This window comes from Buteo buteo, chromosome 8 (assembly GCF_964188355.1).
Source record: "Buteo buteo chromosome 8, bButBut1.hap1.1, whole genome shotgun sequence".
Taxonomy (NCBI): domain Eukaryota; kingdom Metazoa; phylum Chordata; class Aves; order Accipitriformes; family Accipitridae; genus Buteo; species Buteo buteo.
The window spans coordinates 43,946,367-43,973,602 of record NC_134178.1 but is presented as its reverse complement, the minus strand read 5'-3'; the positions used below and the strand labels follow the sequence as shown (position 1 = coordinate 43,973,602).

General features: G+C 46.4%; 1 protein-coding gene across 1 annotated transcript; it reads right to left on the bottom strand.

The window, feature by feature from the left end:
• Window positions 1–546: 546 nt before the first annotated feature.
• Window positions 547–26,943, bottom strand: ATP1A1 (ATPase Na+/K+ transporting subunit alpha 1). Its single transcript, XM_075034385.1, has 23 exons — window positions 26,676–26,943; window positions 20,040–20,147; window positions 18,767–18,826; window positions 17,568–17,768; window positions 17,096–17,209; window positions 16,438–16,572; window positions 16,123–16,240; window positions 14,909–15,177; window positions 13,667–13,865; window positions 12,129–12,238; window positions 10,558–10,692; window positions 9,810–10,002; window positions 9,142–9,317; window positions 8,461–8,597; window positions 6,408–6,558; window positions 5,694–5,862; window positions 4,911–5,065; window positions 4,431–4,554; window positions 3,501–3,646; window positions 3,244–3,374; window positions 2,568–2,669; window positions 1,345–1,436; window positions 547–884 (listed from the first exon to the last, which is right to left on the bottom strand). Exons 1-23 carry the CDS (start codon window positions 26,685–26,687, stop codon window positions 856–858), a joined length of 3,066 nt encoding a protein of 1,021 aa, XP_074890486.1. The 5' UTR covers window positions 26,688–26,943; the 3' UTR covers window positions 547–855.
• Window positions 26,944–27,236: the final 293 nt, after the last annotated feature.

Sequence of the window (27,236 nt, the reverse complement as noted above, 5' to 3'; positions counted from 1 at the left end):
AGGACGGGGACAAGTGCCATGCTGGAACAAGCGTGTGCATGCACAGAGGACACTAGGAAACACTATCCCTTTGCTTGGCAAAGCAAGCAGGAAAATGAGTCAGAATTTTGAGAACAAGGCTGCTTGGATCCAAGTGCCATTCAGTGGAAGCCTGTTCTCATTCTGAACCCGGCAAGCAAGTCACAGCCTCTTAAAGCAGGCCAGAGCAGACATCCAGCCACCAGCTCTTCTCTCCACTCAATGCTACGTTTGCGGAAAGTAGCCACGATGCATAGTTAGATGCCAGCAAGCCTCCTGAGCTTTAGGCTTTGAAATGCAAGTGCTCGCAAGCAGTTTGTCACATTAGGCACTGAACTAGAGAGTGGGATACATCAGGGCTTTTAAAAAACACATATGCTGTTGTCTCCGGGTCAAGCAGCTCTGCTTCCCTGCTACAAAAATGGGAAGCCAAGAGCTAACCCATGTTGTCACCACCACACCCTAAGCAGGGAGGGGAGGCTGCTCTGAACCATTCTGCCTTGAGAAAAACATCCACCTAAGACCATGTGGGGGCATCCTCTTATAATCCATCTTTATTTGTAAAAATCCACATATAAAATCTTCAGTTTCCTTTTACAAAAACAAAAAGGCACATAAAACTACTCAAACTCTCATCCCCATGGACTGATGGTCGGACACTCCCCCCACCCCAACCTCCCCCTTGCTTTCTCCTCCAGTCCATGTTTCTTCACGTTTCCTTTCGTTTCAGCTCGCTCCTGTCCAGGAAGTTCTGCACTTGCAAAGATGAAGTACACACACAGGGGAGATGGTGGAGAGGTGGCATGGGCTGTGCGTGGAATGTTTTACAGGTGCTTTTTAGTAGTAGGTCTCTTTTTCCACCCAACCTAAAGGAAAAGGAGGGAGAAAGCAGAGTTAGTCTTAAGGCAGACCAGGTTATGAGCTTCACAAGAGCTCCTTTTATAAGCTCTGGAAACTTGCACTGTAGCACCTGAGCTAGTAAGTGACCTGCCACGATGGAAACATCTTGCCAAACTGTTGATGTGCTGCAGCTTTCAGGCCCCGTTCCAGCTTTCTAGAACTACCCGAGCTTTAATCAGTCTTTTCCATCTACTTCAGTGCATTGCTACTTTCATATACTGCAGGATAATGCAGGGAGAGGGACAGAGAAAGTCCTTAATTTGAACTAACTGCACTATTTAATGCTGAGGAAGGGAAAACACAGCAAAATACACCCCTGCATAGAGCTCAGCACTGGGGGTCCCTGAGCATTATCAGAGCTTCTACAGAACTTGGCAGCATGAAGAGGTGAGGAAGGAAACACACAGATTAGCAGCATATTCTTACCACCAGGGTTGCGTCTGATAATGAGCTTTCTGACTTCATCATACAGGAATATGAGGAGGGAGTATGGGAAAGCACAGAACCACCAGGTTGGCCTGTTTGGGAGAGGAGACAGTGAGAACGCAGGCAGTGGAGATGCTCTTTGCCTAGCAGAGCTCTGACTTGATGGCACAGAAGAGTGCAGGAAGGCTGGCGTGTCCCAGCTTGCCAGCATACCAGCTCCCACAAGGCTGTGGGTCAGCCGAGAACCCTCCAAGCCAAGAATTACCACCAAGTTTTCTGCTGCAATAGGTTAATCCACTTTTGGATATTAATTCCAACATAAGGTGTGTCACAGCACCTTTGTTCATCTCTGTACCAGCACCTCCCCACCTATTAATCTAGGAATATTTCCTCTAAGTACACATAACCTTTGTGCCCACAGCCTTGCTCACTTAAACCGTATTGGTTTCCCTTACAATTTACACATGCTAACATCTAGCTGCTGCAGGCACTGGGCAGAGGCCAGCTTTCTTGTCAGGAAATGCTCACACTTCAGCACCAAACTCCAGACAACACTTCTGAAGGAAATGCAAGATGTACCAGGATTTTTTTTGCCATGAAAATTTCATGGCACTTAAGCCAGAGGACTGTTCAAAGTTTGAGACTAAACCCTGCCATGAAACGTTGCATGCTGTTGAGCAATAATGCTTAAGATGTTGGCACCCTCCCAACTGTTAGGAAAGTTACTGTGCGCCAGCTGGTCATCTGCACCTATGTAGCATCTTTCAAAAGACTTTACTACTTGTGCTATTTCTGTGGAAGGTAGAAAAAGGCACAAGATGTCATCACCAGTTCTTTAGTAAAGAACAGTCCCTTGGCCTATGGAGGCTTTCTGGCTTTCTTTGGAGGTACATACCCCTACCCATAAAAATACCCCATGCAAGTAAGTACAAGAGCAGCTGCACTACAGCGCACTGGTACAACTGAAGTTGTGTTGCTAATTTTTAGTGGGGCACCGAACTGCAGGCTCCCCACAAACTTTCCATAAGAAGTGAAGAAAAGCAAACCCCTGGCGTGCCACATTACAGCAAAGCATCACTCACACCCTCTAGGCTCAGCTCTTTTGTGTTAAGACTAGATTTCACGATCCACAAGCTCACAACTACTTTTTATCCATCTCACCACCCAAGCACTATTGTTCTGTGGTACACAGCCTGCTGCACACAAAGCATGATGCAACTTACTTGAGAGGGTACATCCTTAGAGCAACATCCATCCCAGGGCAGTAGGAGAGGAAGGCAGCCAGAGCAGTCTCCTCAAAGAGACCAAATATTAAGATCTTGTTCCTAGTAGAAACAGGAAAGCAGTCAGGGACTTTCACAGATGAAATCCTAAAAAAACACCTAGTGGCCACATGGTAGTGAATGGAAACAGACATTCTGGGCTAGACCAGAAGTCCGTCAGGTGGGGACTATCAGGCCATCCAAGATGATGGCACGGTTGTCACAAGGGTCTCTTATGTCTCTAGACAGAGATATTCCAGTTCACAACTAAGTCAACCAGCAATTGCTTTCATCACAAATTCAGAAGGAGGCTGGGGTTCATGCCACCAGGTCTCTTGATACATCAGCTGCTCTGCTGCCGCACAAGGCTGTGTGCTGGAGTATGTCACTGTCCTTTGAGGTGGGCTACCTCCCACAGACAATGCCAGCAGAAGTCAGCATTTCACTGTCTCAGCCTGACAACTGTAGCAGGTACTACAAGAGAGCACCCAGTCCCCCTTATTCACTGCCAAGGCACCAGACTGTTCAAGACTTATGCCAAGATGCCCAGACACTGCTGGGACAAAGAACTAGAATGCCGTGTGTTGGAGAATACACAGAGTCCCATTCTAAATCCTCCATGGGCAGCCTCACTTACTTCATCCCCTGCTGGAAGACGGAGTTTCTTCGGGTCTTACAAATGATCAAGTCCGCCCACTGCACAACCACAATGCTGACAAAGAAGGCTGTATGGCAAGTGAACTCCACTATTTTCCTCTGTTCGTAGGTCTAGGAAGCAGACAAAGCAGAGAGCACTCGTTCAGACATGCTGCCTTTGCTCTCTGGTGCTCACACCAAGTTCAGCAGGCATTAGTATTCTGGCTGGCAGCCTCTAAGCTGTGCCTCAAAACTTACCCATTGCTGCCCATAGCTGTCTTCCACATCGTTAACCCATCGGTCATCCCACTGAACTCTAATCCCTAGCAAGCCAGAAGGCCAGAACCCATTCTCTGCCATGATTACAAAATAGGTAAAGAAACCTCCAAGGGCCTGGATCATACCTAAACAGACAAGAAAGGATGATAAAACTGATGAAGCTACTGTGCGGTGCGATTGTAACAGAAAGCAGTTTGCAGGAGACCCCAACCACCTAAAAAAATTACTCCTTGTGGTGCTCAGTCTGCCAAACAACAGCTATAGAAATAGTTCACACTAACATGAAGTTCAGCTGCAACCCTTTTGCTGAGCGGCTTCTGCTCCCAACTTTGTACAGAGTTACTTCTGTTCTGCCCTGTGCTGTGATGGCATGGTACTCAAGGACACAAGATAAAACTCCCTTTGTATTCTCATTAAGCCTTGCCCACCCCCAACCCTTGCAAAATACAGTCAAGAAGGTTCCCAAGGTCTGCTGCAATTAAGCATGAGCTCCCGTCCTGTGAACTGGGCACATCTCTCTAGCTGCCTTTAATCAAGGCTCCTAATACTGTGTGTTTAGGGATACGCTGGAGAGAATCCTTTACTTCTAATTAAACTAACAATGGGATCTATGTTCTTGCTGAACAAGTCTGAACCAGAGGAGAGCTGGTTGTCAGCCAGTTCCTTTACAGCACTATGCAATTAAACAAAATTACTGTGAAAGCGATTCAATGGATCAAGCTGCACAAGCCACCGCTATGTGCCATGGGGGCAGAATCACGGCAAGTTCTTAACAGCCTGAGGTTCTGGTTTGCACATCCCAAACCTCAACCCTACCAAAATAAGCAGAAAAGTCACTGACTCAGGATGGTGTATAACCCCTGCTACCACCGAGTTCAAATCAGTGCCAGAGAAAACAGACCAGCTTACCAATCTGCCCATAGGCCATGCTGATCAGCCGTTCATTCACCAGCTTGTCTGTTTTGGGATTTCTAGGCTGCCTCTTCATGATGTCACTCTCTGCTTGCTCATATGCCAGGGAGATAGCAGGGACCTTTGCAAGTGGTAGAACCATTGTTAGAACTGTTTCAATCTTCCACTGTATATAGCCTTCCCTGCCCCATGTTTTCAGCCTGAGAAACAGCACTGCCCGAAAGCCCTAACTGTAGTATTCAAGGAAGGATCTTAGCACCTTCCCCATCCCCAGTTTGTCCTTACATGGTACTGAAGGATCCTCAGACTCAGAGCCATGAGACAGGGAGTGTGGATTAAGGGAATATCAAATGGTCACTTGTTTTAAATCAGAACACTAGAGAAAACTGTATTTAAGCATTTTCCTTCCACTTGTCCTTTCTTTAGGATACCTAAGAACACCCACATTTCTTCTTGAGACAAAAAAAAGACATTCACCATGTCAGTGCCCAAGTCAATGCAGAGGATGGTGACTGTTCCCAGTGGAAGGGGTATGTTTGCAATGATGAAGATCAGGAACGGCGTGATTTCAGGAATGTTACTGGTCAAGGTGTAAGCAATAGACTTCTTCAGGTTATCAAAGATCAGACGCCCTGGGGCAAGGAAGAGAGAACAACATAACTCTCACTTATCAGCAGAAGGCAGCCAAGTAGCTCACAGGCAGCTTCAGTGGTAACACTGAAAGGCAAAATTCTAGTGCAGCAAACTGAAGAGGTCTCTTGCACTTAAGTGTGAGACTGTGTGCTCCACCACAGCATCACCTACACAGAGTAACATTCTTGGTCAGAACAATCAGGCTTCACTGCATACAGCAGTAAGATACTAAGCCCTGGTTTCTGAAGATCATCAAGAACCCCTGGAGATAACCTCTGTTCTGCTCCTGTTTGAGAGCTACTGCTCCATCAGGGAGGAAAATGTGTCAGACTCAGCTGGCAAAGATGACTGACTGTAGGGTCGGTGTCAGGCAAAAGGACAAAGTAGCTTTTGTTACTCAGCTGCTTTCTACTGTTACCGATCCCAAAGGGTCATGCTGGCCCCATGGAAAGGGAGAAGAAGACTTTGAATGGAGGAGGGAAGTGCTGTCCTCCTCGAAACACTTGTCATGGAGACAAGCTCGAATAAAGGACAGCCCTCCAGACACCTTTACTTCAGAGGGAATGAGTAAACAACATTGCTGAAGCATATCACTTTGCCACCACTGCACACAAGTGATAAACTCACCTTCTTCAACCCCAGTGACAATGGAAGCAAAGTTGTCATCCAGCAGAATCATGTCAGCTGCCTGCTTGGAGACGTCTGAGCCAGCAATACCCATAGCAACACCAATGTCAGCCTTTTTCAGGGCTGGGGAATCATTCACACCATCACCTGTGACTGCTACAATGGCACCCTAGTCAAAGAGAGGGATATAAAGACTGAAATCATCATGTGAGATGTTTTGGGCAGAAAAAGCTTTCTTCTATCTTTCAGCAGTTGAAGCATAAAAATCCCTATTTCACTTTGCTGTAAAGAGACATCAGTTTCTCCTTGTCCTCCCCTCACCCCTTTCCCCATTCTGATCAGGCTTATCAGAGAACCATGCTGCTCTCTCCAAAGGAGATGTTGGACAACATCTAAACTTGTTGAATCCTCCTCTGCCAAGCACCTCCAGAGCATTTAGGAATTAAGTGTGTTAAGCATCCTAGGATCAGAAGAAAGCCTCAGTACAAACTGAAGGTGTTTTCCTGCAAGACCCTTTTATTTATGTATTGTACAGCAGCCAGACATCAGCAGCTGAAGACTGCTGACAGACTGAGATCTAGCCTGGCCCTTTACCCGAGGGCACTGAGAAGAATAAGCCCTGCCACTTCAGAAGGCAGCACTGGTTGGTAGTTTATATATCTACATGTCTGGGGATTTCTCTGATATGAAATCCTTGGACTCCCTTCTCTTTACCTGTCGCTGACAGCCTTCCACAATTATAAGCTTCTGCTGAGGAGATGTTCTGGCAAAGACAATTTCTGTATGATGAATCAGGATGTCATCCAGTTGCTCACTAGTCATGTCCTTCAAATCTGATCCATGAACAACACAAGCTTTGGCATCCCTGCAATCAAGAAACAATATAATGTTTTACTTCACAAGTTAAACTAAGTTTCTCCTTAGTTGTATTTGCCCCATAAAACTATGGCTTTTCAGTGCTCTAGGGAAAGACCAACGCCTGCTGTAACTGAATACTAACCCAGGCAGCCTCTGCACAGAAGTTTGATGCTCCAAGTTTAAAAGGTAGATGGGGAACACAGACAACAAGACAGTGCCAAGCAACAGCAAAAAAACCCATGAGCAGACTAATTCTTTCTATGGCTTTTTAAAATACATCAAGGCAAAGACTAGTTGTTTCCACAGCTCTTGGCCTCTCTGCAAGAAAGGAACCCCTGGCTCAGGCAGTTAGCTTCCAACATCACAAGAGATGCTGTGGGCTTCTGCAGGCAATCCTTTTTGCAATAGACTGATGATCTACAAGTGGCTCTTCACAGAGAGAGCTCACGCAATGCCAGTTCAGACTATTTTACACTCTTCAGCAACAAAAGCATGCAACGTTATATTTAGACTGGTTTGGTACCCTGCATGCTACAGCAAACTACCACCTCTCTAAGCCAGCATACCATCCCTTATAGGTCTAGAAGACTATCCACACAGCTCATGCTATCACCCAGTTTAGACAGGGAAATTCCTTCTCCACCCTTACAGCCAGCTGCTGACCTGCTCAGTCACACAGCCCAGTGGTCCCCAGCCTGCACTGCTAGGTTGTGAAGTTACCCTCAAATAAAAAAAAAAAAAAAAAAAGAAAAAAAAAAAGAAAAAAAAGAAAAGAATTCAGTCACAATACTTGTCTTCCCCAAGCAATTTCATTCCACAGGGTGTCTCTATTCACAGTTCATAAGCTACATGGCTACCCTCCAGCCCAAACACAGGCTGGGTCAAGCTAAGCAATGCAGACAGCCCAGCCATTCTGCAAACAGCCCGCTTATGCCAAAGCACATTTTCTGAGGATGCCTCAGTTCTGCACTAAGCTATGAAGGCAAACATTAACCCCTAAGAGGAAAGAATTCCATTATCACATTTATTCTGCTTGTAGCTACCAACTAGTGCCAATTCTTCTACCCAGTCCAAATCCTGCTCCCTTTGCCCACCTACAATCACACCCAGAAGAGAGTTTGAGAGCAGGAGGGACAGAACTGGGCTTTGAATGATCAAGTTTATAAGTGGCATTTAAGTTCTTCTCTCTAAACAGTATAAACCAGTTAAAGAGAGTTTACTTTCGGTAGCCCATTCAGTCTGGATTGTGACTAACAAACTAGGCATTTTCTTTTTACCAGAGTTTTCCCATGAACCTGTAAGTTATCTTACTAAATAAGCTTGATTAAGTATATGTTTGGGGGTAAAACTAGACCTAGCCTCTGTTTAAAGATCTGGAATCACAGGAGCATGTGCTTTCAGGCTCTGCAGCAGCATTGCTCAAAACAGTCCCCAAACAGCCACTTCCCTCCCCCATGCCATTTTAGATACTTTTTTCCTGCCTGCTACGTTGGGCCAGTACATGGTGCTTGTGCAGCGACATGAACCAGGCAGGGCAAATGCTTAGCTCAAGGGGAAAAAGTCAGCCCTCCGAAAGACTCCAGCCAGCTGGCTGTTTCCTTCCCCCAGCATGGGGACAGACCAGGACAGGCAGCTACAGGGCAGAGAAAGGACAGAAGAAACTGCCCGAATTTCCTGTATTGAGCTTACTCCTAACTAATTCCCATGCACAAGAGACATGCACATTCAAGACAGCCTTTTGCATTCTTCACATAACTCATGATACACACTGAGGAGCCACAACATGCTGAGGTAAGCAGATGCCAAGCTTTTCATATCTAGGGAGAGATGCTGAGGGATTATCCAAGGCAAGGAGAGAGGCAAATGCTTAATTCTTTGAACAGCTCTGGCCTTCCCCACCAGTCAGTACCTAGGGTTGACTTGGCTGACAGGAATGTTGAGTCGAGCAGCAATATCTTCTACTGTTTCATTGCCCTCAGAGATGATGCCAACACCCTTGGCAATGGCTTTGGCTGTGATCGGATGGTCTCCAGTAACCATGATAACCTGAAATGCAAACAGACTGCCATGAAAGCCTTGCCGGTACTGCAGAGCAACACTGCCCAAAAGGCAGGTTCCCTTGAGACTGAAAAGGCCACGTGGCTTTTGTTCTACTAGCAAGCCCTGGCACAAGGCACGCCTGAGGTACAGGCAGTAACCTGTTACCAGTATGCAAGGGATTAAGGTGGATAGAAGGCAAAGAAAATTGTTAATACTGAGTCAATAGATCTAGTTCCGTTTCCAGCCTGTGCTTTGCTCTCTCGTCTCAGTCAGTACTGTGGGACATGCAGAACACATCTGAGCCAAATCACATGCTTGGGGACACCATGCCATCAGCACCTGCCAGTGCCCTAGCAGTCTGGAGTCTAACTCATTTTTCAGTCTATTAACATACAATCATTTGTAACTCAGAAATGAAGCCTGAAGTAGTACTAGTTAAAACCTGATCAATACTTCCCTTCATTCACATTACAGCAACACAGAGAGTAACAGAAGCCCTTTGTATCTACAGGTATAGAGCAAGGTGATTTTCAACCCTGGAATAAACTACCTTGATCCCAGCGCTTCTGCATTTGCCAACAGCATCTGGCACAGCAGCACGAGGAGGGTCAATCATAGACATCAGTCCTACAAAGCAGAGTTTGTCTACAGGAAAGTTCACGTCGTCTGTATCAAACTGGAAGCCTTCAGGGAACTGGTCATCAGGCAGAGCCAAGTGACAGAATCCTGTAACACATCAAACCCATGTTTACTCTGTTCCTACGTATCAGGAGGCAGAGAGAGCAAACGCTTATTGCTTCTCCAAACAGCTATGCAAGAATAACAGGGCAGCATCAGAGGTTTAGCCAGGGCTATTGAGGCAAGAGTCACACTCATATTCTTATAACTAATAGCTGTTGCTAGGTGCCCAGACACAGCTTGGTTCACAGTGGAGCAAATCTAATACCATGTGGCCCCATGGAGACTGAAGGTACCAAATGCTTTGCTTCATTTTGATCTAGGCGACCCAGCTGCTGGGCAAGACGAGACCCTGCAGGCTGCCTTTTAGATTAAAGGCTAAAGACAGGACTGTTCCTCTGAATTGCTGAAGTGACCTTGACTCAACACTATGGTTACACTGCAGGAACAGACTACAACCCTCCACTTAATCTGTGGGGACTCCACACAGGAGCATGAGGGACAAATCTTTCCCCATTTATTAAGGCTGCTTTTCCTTACCTAACACTCTCTCCCCAAGGCCTCCCAACTCAAGGTAGGCATTCTGAAAAGCATCTTTCATTTCCTCATCCAGTGATTGCTCTTTGCCATGAATAAGAATGGTGCTGCAGCGATCCAAGATCCTCTCTGGAGCTCCCTTCATCACCAGCAAGTAACGGGATTCTGATGGATTTGCATTTTTGTGGATAGACAGCTAGGGTGGAAGAAATGAAACTGTTTTATTGACAAGTACCACAAAGGTCACAAGTAATCACCATCGCTCAGTGTTTTGTCACTAGCTCAGGACAGTTTCTGATATTCTGCTCTAGTTTTCACTGACCCACAACTTTAAAAAGGTTCACAAACTAAGGAATTACTATGCATTTTTTTTAACATTGACATATAACCACAGATGTTGCAATGGCCTTTTTTATATCCAAGTTCAACCTGTTAAGGTCATTTCCCAGGAATTCATTCCTATTCCCAGATTTGAGTTCTTCCATTCTCCATGCACTACAGCTGCACAGGTAGGAAGCATGTCTGGTCTTTCCTCAGCAGCTGACACCTTAGTGTCAAGGCAGCTCCAGAAGCTCTTACACAGTGTAACTAAGTATGGGCTGTTAACTTAAATTTATAGTCTTGAGCAGTTTACAAGCAAGTAATGGCTAGACAAGATTTTGGCACCAAAACAAGTTTTGAGGCACACTGTGCGCAAATTTATGTTAAGTGCTTCACACAGCAGCTCTCCCTCAAGAGGACACATGCTTACCTGGTACTTGTTGGTAGAGTTAAATGGTATTTCCACCACCTTGGGATACCTTTCTCTCATCTCCTTGACAGAACCACAGCACAATTCAATGCATTTCAGAAGTGCAGACTCAGAGGCGTCTCCTGCCACTGCTCTCTGAGGAAAGAAAACAACTATCAAAGCGTACATCCCAGCAGACTCACCACAGAAGATCTGATATTTAAAAAAAAAAGTGTATTCATCTCTGCCCAGTCCCAGCTTCTACATAACACGATACAAGAGCAAAGAATAAATAATTCTATTATCTAGTACTGACAAATACTGCATTTCAGAATGCCAGGCCTCCCAGCTAGAGAGAGCAGCAGTCTTCTGGTGCAAAAGTCAAGAAGCCCATTTAAAGGGCAGAGAAAGTAAGGTAGGCAGGTGCAGTCAGAGAAGGAGAGGCTGGAGGGTAAACTTTAAGAACTGCTGTAAGTTGCTTCCCATGAAGAATAGCAAATGTGAGATGAAGACTGATGACATGCACACAGAAAGACTTGTATGGGCTCTCCCACCCCAATATAAGATCAGCTTATCAAGCCTCTGGCAGGTAAGATTTAATCTGTCCATGCCTCCTGCCCCATAAAGTTAGCACTGGTAGAGATTGTAGATGGGGGTTCTCAGTCCTGGAGATCTGTGAGTTCTGAATGTCCTGCTTGAGTTTCCTTTGCTGCAATTTAAACCAAATATTTCTTGCCCTTCTGGTCTCTTTGTCCATGAGAAGTTTTGTTTTGGTTTTTTTGTTTGTTTGTTTGTTTTTCTCGTTTTTATACTGCTTTTTGGTATCTAAAGACTTTCAAGACTCCCCCCTCCCAAGTCTTCCTTGGATGGAAAGAACTCCAGCTCTTTATCTTAGGTCTAAAAAACATGACATGAAGTTATAGTCAGAGAAGTGCTAGGGAAAAATAATTTTTCCATCATTTCTGTTACCACAGCATCAGAACACCCTTGGGAAGTTTACTAAGCAACATGACTGATGTTTGACAGCTTATAAGCACTTTACAGTTAATTTCAGCCCTTGCTGGGTCACAGTTCAGAAGCAGGAATCTGAATTGATGTTATGCTAGCATTTGCACCAGCTATGAACCAGCAAAAGCTTAAAAAGTCAAGACTTGCCAGTGAGAACAGACTGGCTAAAGACAAACAGTCTCCCACGACTGCTGCTCCCCCAGCTCTGGTGTCTACTTCTCCCAGCTCCCAGAACCACGTGTTTGTAGCTTTTAAGTGTACAAATGCCAGAGACAGCGATTCTTGGATTGGGAAATGCCTAGGAAAGCTTTCTGGTCTTTCCTAGCCCTGTCTGAATTACCTGACCTCCCAGACAGACTGTAGATGCTAGTGGATGGCAGGGAGTCTGCTGTGGGAAATGTCTTCCCAGTTTCAACTCCTCTGCCCACAGCATGTCTCCTACAAGAGTGCCAGACTGCAGAAAAGATTAGGAATGGCAGATACCTCTACTTTGCAGGTTCCTGTGACCCATGGGACATAGTCTCACTACCTCTATAGGAACGTGGTGGTGGGGAACAGGACAAACATTTCTTTTAGGAACTCACCTTAAGAATTGGTACATTTTCCTGGTTGGCCTGAAACACAGCACGGTTGCAGAGACCTGCAACTCTGGACAATGCACTCCAAGTAGCTGAGCTCTTGTCAAAGGAAGCACCTGAAAGCCAAGGAAGAATGTCAATAAGCCCAAAATCCCACAGGCTTAAGAGCAAGAAACCTTTACCTTAGAAACAGGAAACAGAGCCTGTCGGCACACTACATCTCTTTCAATCCTCCTCCCTTCCCAGATACTTGAGGAGTAGCTGATTATTTTAAGACCGGAGGGTGAAATACCAACAGTGCAAGAGAACACCTCTGCTTTCAGGATTCCAGTAATGGCTGCATCCAGCAGCAGCAGAGGCCATGCTGACAAAGCCAAGGAATTCTGGACAGATAACATTCTTTCAGAGAGGCTTGAGTCAGGGATGCTGGGTTCCATCTCTAGGTTTTCTCACTTTATCTATCACCCAGGAACTGGATGAAATAGCTCCCAAAGGAACAACACTTAAATAAAGATACTGCTTCTCCCATGGTGGCTCTTAAGTTGGCTCCAAGGGAGATGAACTGAACAGAGAGTTAACTGATAAGCTAGTGTACTTTCCATGAAGTGAAGTCTTCTAGGTTTATTTCTATTGCAGCCAAGCCAACCGTTGCCAGGCCAAAACTGAGTGCCTTCCACTTTATTTATAGCTTGTTACTTTGCACTAGTGTTAAAGACCAAGAACAGTAACGCAGTTTTTTTTTTAAGTGGTTCAGGCAAGCACAATGTTTTGGAGTGGCTGGGGGCTGGGTGCAGCACCACCACTGGAAAAAGTTTATGCTAATAATGTGTTGCAAGCACAACATTTCACAAGGTAGATGACAGCTAGGAAACTCCTGAATTTGGTTGTACTAAACAGTTCTGGAGAGATAAGTACCTCTCTCAATTGCACAGCACACTGAGATTTCAGATTCTTATCAGTGTCTACAAGAAACTTCCTGCTGAAGTCTTACAGTCACTTCATTCATTGCTACCGCTCTGCAAACACAACGAGGATGTTCTGGGAAAACCCCTGTTCGAGGGCAGCCATCTAGTTCAACATGGGAAATTTCCATCTATGTCCAGTTTATTAGACCCAATTTATTATCAGAGTCAACACCTCTGCTGCCCACACTTTCAGCAGACTTAAGATAGGGCAATTTCATCAGATACACTTCGGCAAAAATAATCAGGTACTCTGAAGTACAGAACAGCAAATATTTCTACATACAGGACAAACATAAGGGGCTGAACATTCAAGAGGCTTAAATTCCAATGGAGTAATTCTGAGCAAAAGCAGCCTATATGGAGTCTGATTAAAAAAACTGTGGTACAATGCAAAGCTTTTTATGTGTCAGTGCAAGTCTTTTAAGGCTCACTGTAGATCATATGTTAGAAGTCTTTGCACTATGAACTTCACTTGGACTGGAGAGCTAGAAACATGGGTTCTTAGAAGTACAAGCGTACAAGAAGCCCCAGGAAAAGCCATTTTTTAATGAAATGCCTCAAGCGCAAAGATGGTCTTACCACTCTGGTTCTCGGTAGTATCAGCCTCGTGGATCTGATTGTCAAACCACATGTGTGCAACCGTCATGCGATTCTGTGTCAGAGTGCCTGTTTTGTCAGAGCAGATGGTGGATGTGGATCCCAGGGTTTCCACAGCTTCCAGGTTCTTCACCAAGCAGTTCTTACGAGCCATACGCTTGGCTGTTAGTGTCAGACATACCTGGAGACAAGGAAGAAGACAACAGGTTAGATGTGCTTGTGCACTACTACACTGCTACACTGTGGGCATGGGATGACAACTGGCTTATGTGCCCTGCAGCAATTCCCTAACTCCATGCCCACCCTGCCAACGCAAAATAAATAGCAACATTTAGGCCCAGCTGCTAGGTTTAAATGACACATCTTCCTCATCACAAAGCCTCCAGAAAAGGACTCACAAGGCTTCAGTCCCCTGCTTCTCAGTGCATTAGGAAGGAAATAACATGCCCCAGACTAACATTTTAGTTAAAAGTTGCAGTTCCCTAATCATAAGAACTCTCAAAATACGTGAAGGCAGGTCACATACGAGAAGGCCCAAAATAGCTCTGGTGATAGGGCTGCAACTTACTGGTGTAGGAAGTGAGCAGCCCCAGCTACCCTTTCTTGCCAGAGGCTCTTAACCTGCTTCCAGCTCCCAACTGTTCATTCCCCAGCTCAGCTGCTGCTCTGCTTCCTAACGCTGTATGGAAGCCCCTAGCCCTGTCCACCACCACCCTCTACACAGCCGAGCACACCTAGATACTCCCACCATCTCTTCAGGAAACCAAACTTACAAGAACCTCTGCCAGGTCCCAGATCAAAAGCTGGGACTAGAGTGAAGCTTGCTGGATGCTCTGCCAGCCCTTCAGGGTTGGAGGGGCTGGTATGCCTGTGGGTATAGAGGCCCCGAACAGTTGTAACAGGAAGGCCTCTTCTTGCCACAGAAAAAGGCAAGACAAGTCCAGAACTAGTCTTTCTCACTTTAGTTCTATGATGCCAAGCCTCTGTGCAGGTCTAGCTTAGGGACTCATCTTCATTAGAAAAACAGCTGCAGAACTTGACACTGATACAGGCAACTAGTCTGAATACACCAAATTTATAAAGCCTAGCCCTACACACACACCACAGAGTTCCTTCCATTACTTTAGTGTTTACCCCTGTGAATGCACACTGAGCATGAAGCACTCCGCTTCCTTAAGAACCATATACGTAACTCATTCAATCTTTTTTACCAACTTCACTCACCGTGACAGTTGCAAGCAGCCCCTCGGGGACGTTGGCAACAATGATCCCGATGAGGAAGATTACAGCCTCCAGCCAGGTGTACTCAAGGATGAGTGACAGGATGAAGAAGGAGACACCCAGGAACACAGCCACTCCAGTGATGAGGTGGATAAAGTGCTCGATCTCCATGGCAATTGGAGTTTTCCCCCCTTCCAGTCCAGAAGCCAGACTGGCAATACGGCCCATCACAGTGCGATCCCCAGTGCTAATAACAATGCCACGGGCAGTGCCTAGAAGAGAGACAGGTTTTAGAAAACAAAAACCCTTCCCAAAACACACTAAACTGAGTTTGTTCAGCCTGTCCTAGAGTTTAGCGAGCTTTGCCCAAAATAATGCAGGTAGGCATTCCAATAGCCAAAGTCTCCCACTGCAGCCTTTTTTACTCTAGCAGCATGAGAAATAAATGGAGATAAGTGCTGCACAGGATTCTCATGTGACTGGTCAAGCTGTATGCCCTCTGCCTTCTATCCCAGGGAATCAAATGCCAATTGCAGGGAATGAGAGGAAGCCATCTTCAAGAAGTAGACAGCATTCTCTTCCCTTCTGTAAGGGCTCATCTTCTTTCCCTGAGGCTCTTGAGAAAGATCAAGAATATCCTTCAGTTTTGCTGGGTTGGGTTTTTTTGGGGGGTGGGAAAGAGCAGGGGACAGTCTGGTGGTAAGAACCTGTCTGGAGAGGACACGATAGGAGTCAAGCAGAATTCTACACCATCAATGAACAGTCACACCTTGACACCCTGTGGGTATGGAAAAGATACTCTGGGCTTCAGCACAGAGTACCTACGACCATACTGCTGCAACAGGAGGTTCTGCCAGAGATGTTTGAAGTTCCTGCTTTCTGCAGCAGCTGTAGTATCTCTTATAGCTCTGCCTAACCATTTGCGTTCACATTATGTTATCTGCACTTTAGCACTGCTGTAATAAGGCAGTCATGCTTTAAGACACACCACTCCTCTAGGAGCAGCTACAAAGAAAAAACAGTAGCGCTGTGGAGCCTTCTTTGCCCATTGTATGGTATTGCAGTTGGAATGGGCAAAGCCTTTACTGGGAACTTCCAGCCTGCTCTTGCATGGTAGGAGTAGGCTACCAACACGCTGAACTCACACAGCATTTGCATTGTTTGCCTATGCAGTTCAATCACTAGCATTGTCAATGCTTTAGGGGAGAGTCACATACCTTCCACACAGTTGGTGGAAAAGAAAGCAATATTCCTGGTCTCCAGCGGGTTCTCATTGGAGAAGTCTGGAGACCTTGTCTGAGGCTCCGATTCACCAGTAAGTGAGGAGTTATCCACCTACATGGAAGACATTACTTTGTCATATGCAAGCGGGGAGATGACTTCAGCAATGAAAGCAGATAAAACACTAGGCTCTCCCACCGCCCTTCTCTTCCACTCCACCACCCATTCACAGCATAGAAGACATTCTTCGAAACCAGACTAATTCATCATCCTTCATAATAAAGTTTTCAAACAGCATGTCACTGCTGTACCTTGCAACCATGTGCAGATATGATCCGAAGGTCGGCTGGAATTCTGTCGCCTCCTTTCACCTCCACTAGATCTCCAACTACAACACCTTCAGCATTTATGCTGATCTTCTCACCATTTCTGACTACAAGAGCTTGCTGAAAGACAGTAAAGAAACAACCTATGTCAAAAGCAACTCTTAAGGGGCTCAGAAGATCTGAGTACCTTAAAATAATTGTGCTATGATTCTATGAGGTTTCTACTAGTACTAAGATATTTATCTCCAATATGTATGTTATTTTAGAAAAATAGCTATTTTTGTTTTCTTGATATTAAAGTTCCTTGTTGCCGAGGTAACAGTAAGATAGTTAGGTACAATACAGACTGTCCATGAAGGAATCTGAGTTTTAATACTTATCACACCAGTTACTGAACTCCCCAGGCTATCGAGAAAGTGTCCTCTGAATTTTAATAAGCTGGTGGAACTCACAGGGTGCCAGGAACTGCCCTGGCATAGTTACTTGGACTATAGAGAGGAAGGAGTCTCAGAGACCCCTCGAAATTAAGAGCTAGTAACCCACACTAACAGTCAGGCCTTTTGCAATTGAAGTCGATGTTCAAAACAGTTAATAACCCCAAGCTACAGCTTGGCAGATCTCAAGGAAATGAGGTATTCCATACCTGAGGCACCATGTTCTTGAAGGACTCCATGATCTTGGAACTTTTTGCTTCTTGGTAATAAGAGAAACAGCCAGTTATGATAACCACAGCTGACAACACAACACCCAGGTACAGCTACAAGGAGCAGAGAAAGTGAGTCAGAGGACAGTCTGCCTGAAAGGCTTCCCGTTTGTCCAGATAAATTGCTTGGTATTTAAGTACCCCATTACAAAGCATGGAGGTGCTTGCAGTCTCTGTACATTTTGTACACAAAGGCTGTCCACAAGCTAGTGTTGCTAACACAACACGAAGGAAGTCAGCTGTTCATTTCATTATGTGGAAGCACTCCAAGACATGTTAAGCTCACACACTGAATTTCCCATGCTTATGGGAAAAGCTTCTGGACTGACTGCTTAGAGGAAGAAGTTAATCTGCTTTGAGCCAAACAGGCTGCTCAACCTGCCTTTGAAGTAAACCAGACATTTTTACTTACATTATCTTTGTTGGCCTCCTCTATCACACTTTGTATGCCGTAAGCCAGAAAACATAGAATAGCACCAATCCACAACAGGAGCGAGAATCCTCCAAAGAGCTGCCGACAGAACTTTACCCATTCAGGAGTGGTGGGTGGGGGCGTGAGGGAATTTGGGCCATCACGAGCCAAAATCTCAGCCGCACGTGCAGGAGTCAAACCCTAGAAGAGAGGTTCCTTTTATAGGCATTGTGGCAAGACTGACTGGGGAAGGTAGCCCTGAAATTGTTCATGTTCTACCACAGCAACAAGGAGTGCTAACAGGTAATGAGATCTCCACAGCTGCCAGGGCTCTGCAACACAAGTGCAGGATGTGAAAGCTGAATGCCAAAAGAGGAGCTATGGGATGTTGGATGCTCCTTGAGGAGCCTGCAGGCCATGGACCTACAAACACTGAAGAGGGGCAGGACAAGAAGGCTACAGCAGCAGACTTTGAGCTCTGAGGAACAGCCCAGTGCAATCCATCCTATCAAATTATAGAACAAGTGAAAGCTGGGGGCCATAAAGATGATGACACTTTGGGTTGGCTTTCCAGGAAGTTCAGCTTTCAGAAGCCAAGTTCTCTCACAGAAAGTGCAAGTCTCTGCGCTGTTATAGAGTAAAAGCAGACTTGTTGCTATATGCAATCATGCAAAAAACATCAAGCAAAACAAACAAGAGCAAAGGTGCAAAACTGCTGCAGTGCTTCTGCACTGGACTTTGATGTTAGCTAGGACATTTGCACACTTCTTACTATAAAAGGGTAAAATTTTAACTGCTACTAGCCATCATTAAATCTCTGGGCATGTGCTAGCTCACTAGACTACATCTGCAATATAACAAACATTTGCCTTTATTACAAGCTCCTTGGGGAAAAAAAAAAATAAATCCAAGAATCAACTTGACCTTGGAACAATTCAGAGGCAGATAACAGTGACTTTGTTAGAAACAAAGTCACTAAAGTATTGCAGCCAGGCTGTGCAGTGGGAGGACAACAAGAAGTATTTGTGAGCTCGACAGTTTTCCCAAAGTCTGGGAAACTTAACTGGAGGAGGGGAGATTAAACAAAAGAGAAAAAAAAAAACCCAGACCACCCAGATCTCCCTTTGTGAAGTGCTCTAAGCCAAGACTGATCCTTTTCAGATCAGGGCAAGGAAAGAGGGAAAACAAAGTCTACCTACCCGACTCAAGTCTGTTCCATATTTACGATGAAGTTCATCAAGGCTCAGCTTGTGGTCATCCTGAAAGACAAGAAATGGTTGGGGAGGAAAGAGATCAGCAAAAGCTCAGCAAGTCCACCCCCCAGCCCAGGTTTCCTATCTGTAACAGTCTGGTGAGATAGCAAGCCTCTAGCTCACCTTCTCTGTGAAGAAAATCTCAATCTCATTCCACAACTCAAAGCAGCCTCATCTTCAGCATTGTGTCTATTTGGATATGACATGACAGCTTTTTAAACAAACTCTGACTGTATCTCAGTGCAGTCTTTATGCCCCCAGATTCTGTGAAGCCTCAGTAGGGTGGTTTTGTGGGGTTTTTTTGGAGGTGGGTGGGTGAGGAGGGGAAAGGAAAGGAGTTGGGAAGGAAGGTAGGAATGTGCAGAAGATTAACCCTGTAATTTCACACATTTTTAAGTAATGCTGTCAGCGTAAGCAGTGTTTCTTCCCCCAAAGAGGCTCCTTTTTGCAGCCAGGCTATTTTTCAATTGGATCCTATTGGTGCAGAGCAGTGCCTCACTTAAAAAGTTATACTGGAGGGAGCAGATGCTTTCAGTTAGCATCACTACTGAACACAAAATTTCACCTTAAAGCAAGCTTTAGCATCTCTTCTCCCTAACAGAGGGGACAAAAATGTGAAAGCCCAGACTCAGATCCACAGCACAGAAATAAAACCTGCATCACCTTCAAGGAGAGCAGCTCTAAGCTGGATGATGCTCATAGACAGATGTATAGCACCATCCAACATTCACAGATGGGGAGGGGAGACACTTCCCACAGACTCAAACATGATTAGAAGGAATAATACTGAGGTCAGTCTGAGCAGAGGCCAGCAGTAAATGGAGCTGCACAGACTCAACTCCTCAGCTGGAATGAAAACAGCAGTCTCACTCATATGACAGGACAATAAAGCCTGCAATGCGCTATCCAGACAGCGCTTGCCTGGGTGAGGAAATACAGCTACACTGTGCTATGGGTAATGCAGGCAAGCAGAACTTGGGTTCTGTGTCAAGTGCCTTTTGAGAAGTGATGTTTTCGGGGCCTACTGCGTGGTCATCTTGGTGCTGAAACACTTGCAGCATGTCTGGCTTGGAGACAGAGGGGACAAGAAGGGAGATCAATGCCTTCAGTCACACCATGCTGTCAACACACCAGCTCTTTTCTCTTGTCACACGAGGCACAGGACTTTGAGGGTAGTAAACGTTCTTAAAGCTCCTCTTTCTGTGCCCTGCACTCTTACCATTGAGACTTCCTTTTTAAGCTCATCCATGTCCCTCTCCTTCTTGCCCTTTTTCTTCTTTGCGCCATGCTCTGATGTAGCAGTGGGCTCATACTTGTCTCTTCCAGCCTGCAAGCAAAGACACAGCACTGTTAGAAACACCTTACAGTCAACTTCTACAGTAGTATGACCTTGTCTCAGTAGACATGAACTATGTACAGGAGACTGCCATGCAGACAAAACGATTACAGTTTATTAAAGTTATGCCACTTCAGTAAACAAACAAACAAAAAAAGAGCTAATGAGCAGACAAGTGTGCTCAACAGCATCCCCAATACACAGATCACAGCCAGATATTGTGCAAGCCTAGCTAGGAGGAAAGCAAGCTACATGCTACTCAGTCAGTGTTGATGTGCGAGCCCCAGCTCAAGCTGAAACAGTGATGAAGAGCAGAAGAAACCAATTCCTGAGTGCATACGTATGTTCCCTTCAAGGCATTAACTTCTCCTCCCTCCACATCCTCTGGCAAGGAGCAGCCTATCAACTGAAGGTAAATAAGAGGTGGTATCTCTGACTGGTCGAATCTGGGGGTAAATTCCAACACTTTCATTCTCAGTTTGGCACCCTAGCTGGCTGGTTACGCAACAGAAATCTGCTTTCAATTTATGGCAGTTGGACCAGCAAGAATGGTATACAAAGCAGCAGGACACTTTTGCAGATTCAATCTGTGCTCAGTCCTGCTTACACTTCACAGAGCAGATGATTCGCTTAAAGCCTCTTTATTCAGATGGATTTTCATTCACTGTCATTATGGTTAATTCTACATGAAATCATGCAGAGATTTAGGTCTTGTCACGATGGGGTAAACAAGGATCTACAGACAAACAAGTCATGACGTAGCACATATAAACATCACTTAAAAGACAAAAAAAGAGTACATAAGAGTTACAGGCAGAAATAATCCTGAACCGCAAGAAGTTTAGACACCCTGCGCGATACCAAAACCAGGTACCAGTACAGCCACGCAGTGCAGTTCCTTCATTAAGTACTCCATACATCTTACAAGCCTCCAACAGCAGCTTTTTCCTCCCTTCCCTTCTGCATGGGTCCTATTACATCCCTGCCAAGTTTTATGCGATGAGGTTTTCACCCAATAAGATCCCTGAGAAGTATTTTGAGATGAAACAGCAGTTAGTGGCACCAGAGTCAAACCGTTAACAAGATTAAGAAAAGGTTTCAAAGGCATCGCCTTGCTTGATCTTTGCATGAGCACCTCAAATCACAAACTGGATTCCGGAGAGCGATCTGGACACAGAAACTATTGTTAAGATCCAAGAACTGTCCTGTTGAGCAGCAAGCACAGGAAATTTTTATTATTTACTCCAAGAGAAGTAGAAAACAAAACCAAAAGTGAAACTACATACACAAAAAGGGACAAAAGTAACGACTTTTCTAAAAGAACCCATCAGTCACATCTAGACAAGGATTTTTATTGTTCCGAGAAAGCTCTGTGCACACCACTGCAGCCATGGTCATACAGTTCACATGCACAGAAGCCCTCTCTTGCCCTGTTCAGTAAAGGCAAGCTTTGCATCCCCCATATCTTTGCAATGCAGCTAGAGCTGTGCTATGGAAACAGTTTTCAATAAGTGGAATAGAGGTGAGTTGTTTGCCTCCTCTTGTCTAGGAAAAGGATACAGAACTACAGACTGTCAGCATTCCTAACATTCTCTTCCCTGCACCTAAATTCCCATTTCATTTCTTAAAAAAAAAAAAAAAAAAAAGCCACAGAACTTAAACCATCACGGTCCTCACATTCCAGCATCACATCACAAGAATTTGCCACGGGGCAACTCACAAAAAGTCACCATGAAGCATCTCTCTTTTTAAGTCTCCAAAAGAAAAAACTTTAATTTCTGCTATAGCTCTAGCAGACAAGTCCAAACACACTCCTGCACAAAACACATGCTTCTTGATTACTGCTTGGAGACAAGACATGATTTCTAATGAAGGTGAAGGAGCTGGTGCCTTGACTAGCAGTCCCTCACCTTCAGCTTCACCCCTTCCCCCCAGAAAAGGTTGGCAAGCTCTTGCAGGTGATCTAAAAACCTCCTGGTACTTTGAAACTTCTGTGAGAAGTACAGTTACTCAGCATGTCAGGGGCAGCGGTGAACAGCACAGGAACGTAGGAGTGTTTAGCCCTTTCAGCCGCAGAGACAACCTACAAGTGGGCAAACACGGAAAAGGCTCACCGCCCTTGTTCAAGCATAATTTGCTTAAAAAAAAAAAACCCTGAACAAAAACCCCAGTGATCAGCTGCAGTCAGGACAAAAAGCCGATAGTTACTCCTTTCTTTAAGCACCCAAGTATTTGGGTCTTAATGAAGTCCATCTTACCGAGGAGCTCAGAGTTCCTCAGTTAAAAAAAAATAAAAAGAAAGCACAATACCTTCCCTTCTGTTACTTTAGTACCACATCCCACCCTTACAGAAAAGCTAAGTCAGTAGAATCAGTTTCAGCTCTTACTATAGGATCATTTCATGCAGAGTCTGAACTTCCTGCTCCATCATTCAAATCTGAACTCGACACAGATCGGAGTCAAAGTCCTGCCCCTGTTCTGTGCCTTCAGGGCCATTGTCTCTCTTTTGGCAAGACGAACCCCACCTGTTCAACAAAGACTTGTGCTGGCTGGGCTGCCAGGGGCAAGGGGTTCATCCCACCTCTCAGCGCTGTAGGATTTCCCTGCTCTCCCCTCCTTTTCCTGCCATAGGAGGAGAAGGCAGCCTACGGTACTCCAGATTCACATCTTATGGAGAACTAATCACATGGCCTGAACACAAAGGAAGGTCTGTCTCATCAGAAATGTCACCCCTGTTACTTGATTTAGCCTAGGAACTCTGACTCATCAAAACTGCCACAGAAAAAAAAACAACACAGCTTTTTTTTTTTTCCATGCAAGATTTTTTTTCCCGCATTGGCTTAAGCACAACATTTGTACACACCAGTGTAAGAAGTTTTATACAGCCCCCAGAAAATCCTGTTGTCTTTCAGATACAGCTTATGCTTTTCCGCTCTGGACTAATTAAGCCATTCATGGCTGATGTTCTCAACACAAGCCATGATTGACCAGGAAACAGAAGGGGTGCAAATCAGCAGACAAACTCAGAAGTACTCTATTCTAACATCACCTAATCCAACAAGAAATGTCAAGCAACAGCCAAAATAAATTACACAGTCTCTGGAGGCCTGGTCTGTTCTAGTACTTATGTCATTATAATCAACTGTGCAGAGAAAACAGAAAAGTTACTGTCCTACTGCCTCATGAGACAGTCTTCAGTAAATATATTAACCAGATGAGTCATGATAGAGACTATGCCTATTGGAGTGGAAACACCACTCCATGACCCTATGTAATCTTAGCAAGGGATGTGAATGCCTTCTCTGGATCCTTCTTACTCCCTCCCAAGAGCTGTGTTCAACCTCCTATCTTTAACCACAAGTCTAATCAACTGCATCAATTGAACAGACTCTCAGCATCTAGGACAGTACGAAGCAGTTTTTACTCAACAGCTATTAATTGCTCGTTGTGAGCAGACTGCTGCTTCCCAAATTATGAAAGGACAAGCTCTCCTGCCTTAACAAGGAATCTAATCCTTGCAAGGGTTTTCATCATCAGGGTAAAAACAGGACCACCCACACACCTTAAGAATTCTCTGGATATTAGTACAAACATCTCTACTTCTTGTGGAGCTGCTTGAAGACCCAAGTGCAGAGCTGGCCTTCCAAACGCCACTGCTGCAGAGCTGAGCAGCCCCTCCTGGTTTTTCGGCGCTGTGCCAACTACGGACTGTCATGTCCCACACTTCTTTGCCTGGAACGTTAGCGCATCTCTACCATCAATCCAGACATCTCTAGCAGTCAAACACATGAAGATCAGTAGACTGGACACAGCTCTCCCCCAGAGGAGCTGGTGACTTGAGCTACCCCTTGAAAAGGCCTGGGTGAAGCATGACCTTCTGCAGTTTTCAGCAGGTCAGGATCCCACTGCGTTGTGGGATTGCAACCCACAGGTACAGACCACTTGCCAGACACCCTTCATCCTGTTACACTGCTTTCACAAAAACATGCGTTGACTGGGCCCAGGGTTTTCTCTGGCAAAAGGAGTATCCTCTAGCCATTGTAATAAAAAGCAGGAATGAAAAAGATGGGGGAGGGGGAGAGTAATATATTAAGATTTCTTAATTGCACCAGATAAGGATCGCTTTGATTCGCATAATTTTTCCTCAGTTGGTGCATTACGCAGTAAGCCTTCCTAGTTTCTGACAGGAAAAAAAACCCTTAACTGGGGTTCAGGCATTAGCACTGACCTCCAGAAGCAGCTCAAAGCACACACTAATGATCGTGTGCTATGCCTACGCAGCAAGGGAGACGGAGTGAGGGAGACACAGCGAAACATGCTGCTGTCCGCAGACAGTTTCCAGGCAGCTCTGAACAGAAATGAAATCTCGTCTGCTTTCCTCCACTACGCACACCCCCTTGGATAATCTGCTTTTTGGGCTGAACAACATTCCCCTGCAGCTCACGGCCCTCCCCTCGTCCCGTTACCATTTAAAGTAAAACAGACACTCCGCTCAGCTTCTCCTCACAGCCACAAAGACAAGGAACTTGTCCTCTCACACTTATGCTCTTACTTTCTCTTCCATCGCATGCTCCCATGGGAAAGAGGTTTCCTTTTCGGGCACCCTAACTTGGGGCAGGCACATGCTGTTCAGCGTTCCATCCACACAGTGCCTTTTTCACAACCTTGCTCTCTCACATCCTCATTTTTCTGGTGTCCAACTAACCACACGCATTCTCAATGCTAAATGAACAAATCTTGTGACTTACTACCAGAAAGCCTAAGGCAGCCATACACTGTTGGATTATCCCTTGTGTCGGCACTTCAGCTTCAGGCCAATTGCTCTATTATCCATGCAACCTACAAAATTTGAAATGGAAGCAAGACAGCCAACAGCCTTCTTTCTATATTAGAAAGCATTTGTGCCTCCTATTAGTCCAGCCAAGGCAGCCTGAGCCCCTGAAGCCTTTTGCACTACAGTCATCTATACGTACACAACCCTAAGGCTTCTTTGACAATTTAAAGCATCCAGAAGACTGCAACAACACCAAAACCCCTCTCAATGTTTTATCTCTTAGGTGACCTCTTACCGTCCACGCTGCCTGTTGCCCACCAAACTGAAATACATCACGCTGGGCTGCCAAGCATCAAAAGGACTTCACTGAGGAAAGAGCACACACACACACACACACCCCCAAATCCTGAAAACCCATCCCACACACTCCTCAATCCCCATTTCCAACTAACTGTCCATTCAGCCATGTTCTTGCAGCTCCCCTACTATTCACACGGTTATGTCAACATTGCCACCATTGTACCGCACCGATGAGGACAATGCAAAGTCAAGTCCATGTCTGAACAGTGCTTGGGAAGCACGGAACACCTGTAGGCAGGGACACGCCACCACCTCAGCATCTGACGGCCCTGCGTGGTTACCCTCTCCTCGAGCAGCAGAGAGATTTGGGAATTTTCCAGGAGCAGGTCTAAAACAAAAGTAAGTAGAAGTCTACGCGCATCCAACTATACAAGCTACACAGGGAAGTATTTGAAGGGAAAAAAACAAACATCCAAACAATAAAACCCAGCAACTACTCCTCACTTTTTCAACATAAAATAAAAACAGAGCAACCTAAGAGGTGTTTCTGCTCCACACACGGGTGTTTGATCACAACATCCCACTTCAAAAAGTCTTCACGCCTGTTTTCCAGCGCCTTCACATCCACTTTTCCCTAGTTAAGAGATACGGTCTGAATTAAGGGTTTCTCCTCCTTGTGGGCTACAAGGTGGAAACAAGGCAGGTACAGGGCAGAAACCGCTGCACGGCCTTCTGTGGTGCTTTTATCACCCCAATTAACAGGGTAAGCACGACAAAGTCAGGGGCGACCGCCTGCCTCCTGCCACCATCTCCCAGCACGCCCATAGGCAAATTAGCCCTAATAAACCCTAATAATCCCCACAACTCCCCTTCCCCCCCCCCGGCCCTCGTGTCTCAAGAGGTCTAAAGTACTCTTAGGAGACGAGGGGAGCAGCCACGCTCCGCAGCTCAGCTCCAAAAGGGCATCAGATAACACCGGCCCCGGGGGCTGCGGGCCTCACACGCCCCGCGGGTGGGAGGCCCTTTTTCAGAAGGGGGGGGGGGGGAACGACCCACAGACGTTAAGAAGAAGGCGGCGGGGTTTGGGTTCAGGCAACAGGGCCCCCTCCGCGGCCAAGTCTGCGGCCGGGGTCTCTCCCCCCCCTCCACACACACTCCCGTTAACTTCCTCTACCGGCGGCGGGAGGCACGTTGTTCGGAACGGGGGCGGGGGGCACCGGCACCGCCCTCTAACGGCCGTTACCGGCCCTCACACACGACGTGGCCTCCCCAGACAAAAGCGGGAGCCCCGCCCGCCCTCAAGCCGTGAAGGGAAGAAAAAAAAAAAAAAAAAAAAAAAGGGGGGGGGGGTGACCGGTCAAATCGTCCGGCTCCTTGAATTTCCCACTCCCGACCGTAACGCCTCACGGCCCCGGCCGAACCCCGCCCGCGTTGCCGTCGCTCACCCCTTTGCCCATGGTGCCGGGGCGATGGCGTGCGGCTCAGGCGGCTCGGGGGGGCGAGGAACGGGGCTCAAGCGGCGCCACGTGTCCCGGCCGGCGGCAGGTGCGGAACAATAGCAGCGCCCCGGCCGCCGCTCCCCTTCTTCTTCTTCCTCCTCCTCCTCCTCCTCCTCCTCCTCGGCGGCGGCTCCTCTCCTTCGCCTCGCCCCCCCCTTCCCTCTCAGCCCCCGCCCGGATCGCTCCTCTCTGTCGCCGCAGCCACCCGCAGCTCCGAGAGCCCGCCGGGCTTCCCGCCGCATAAAAGAACCTTCGCTACACACCGCCCCGCCCCGGCTCCCCACCGCACCGCCCCTCTTGAGGCGGCGGGTTGGCGGAGTCGGGACGGGACGGGCTGTGGGCGGGAGCCGCTCGCCCTCCGGGGCCGGCCCCCCCCCCTGGTTGTTACCTTGGGGGTTCTCACCTCGGCTGGCCCGGCCGCGCCTCACCGGGGTAGAGAGGAGGAGGTGGTCGGGGTTCGGGGCTCCTTCCGCGACGGGGAAGGTTCTTCCCGCCCTCCCGGGGGCG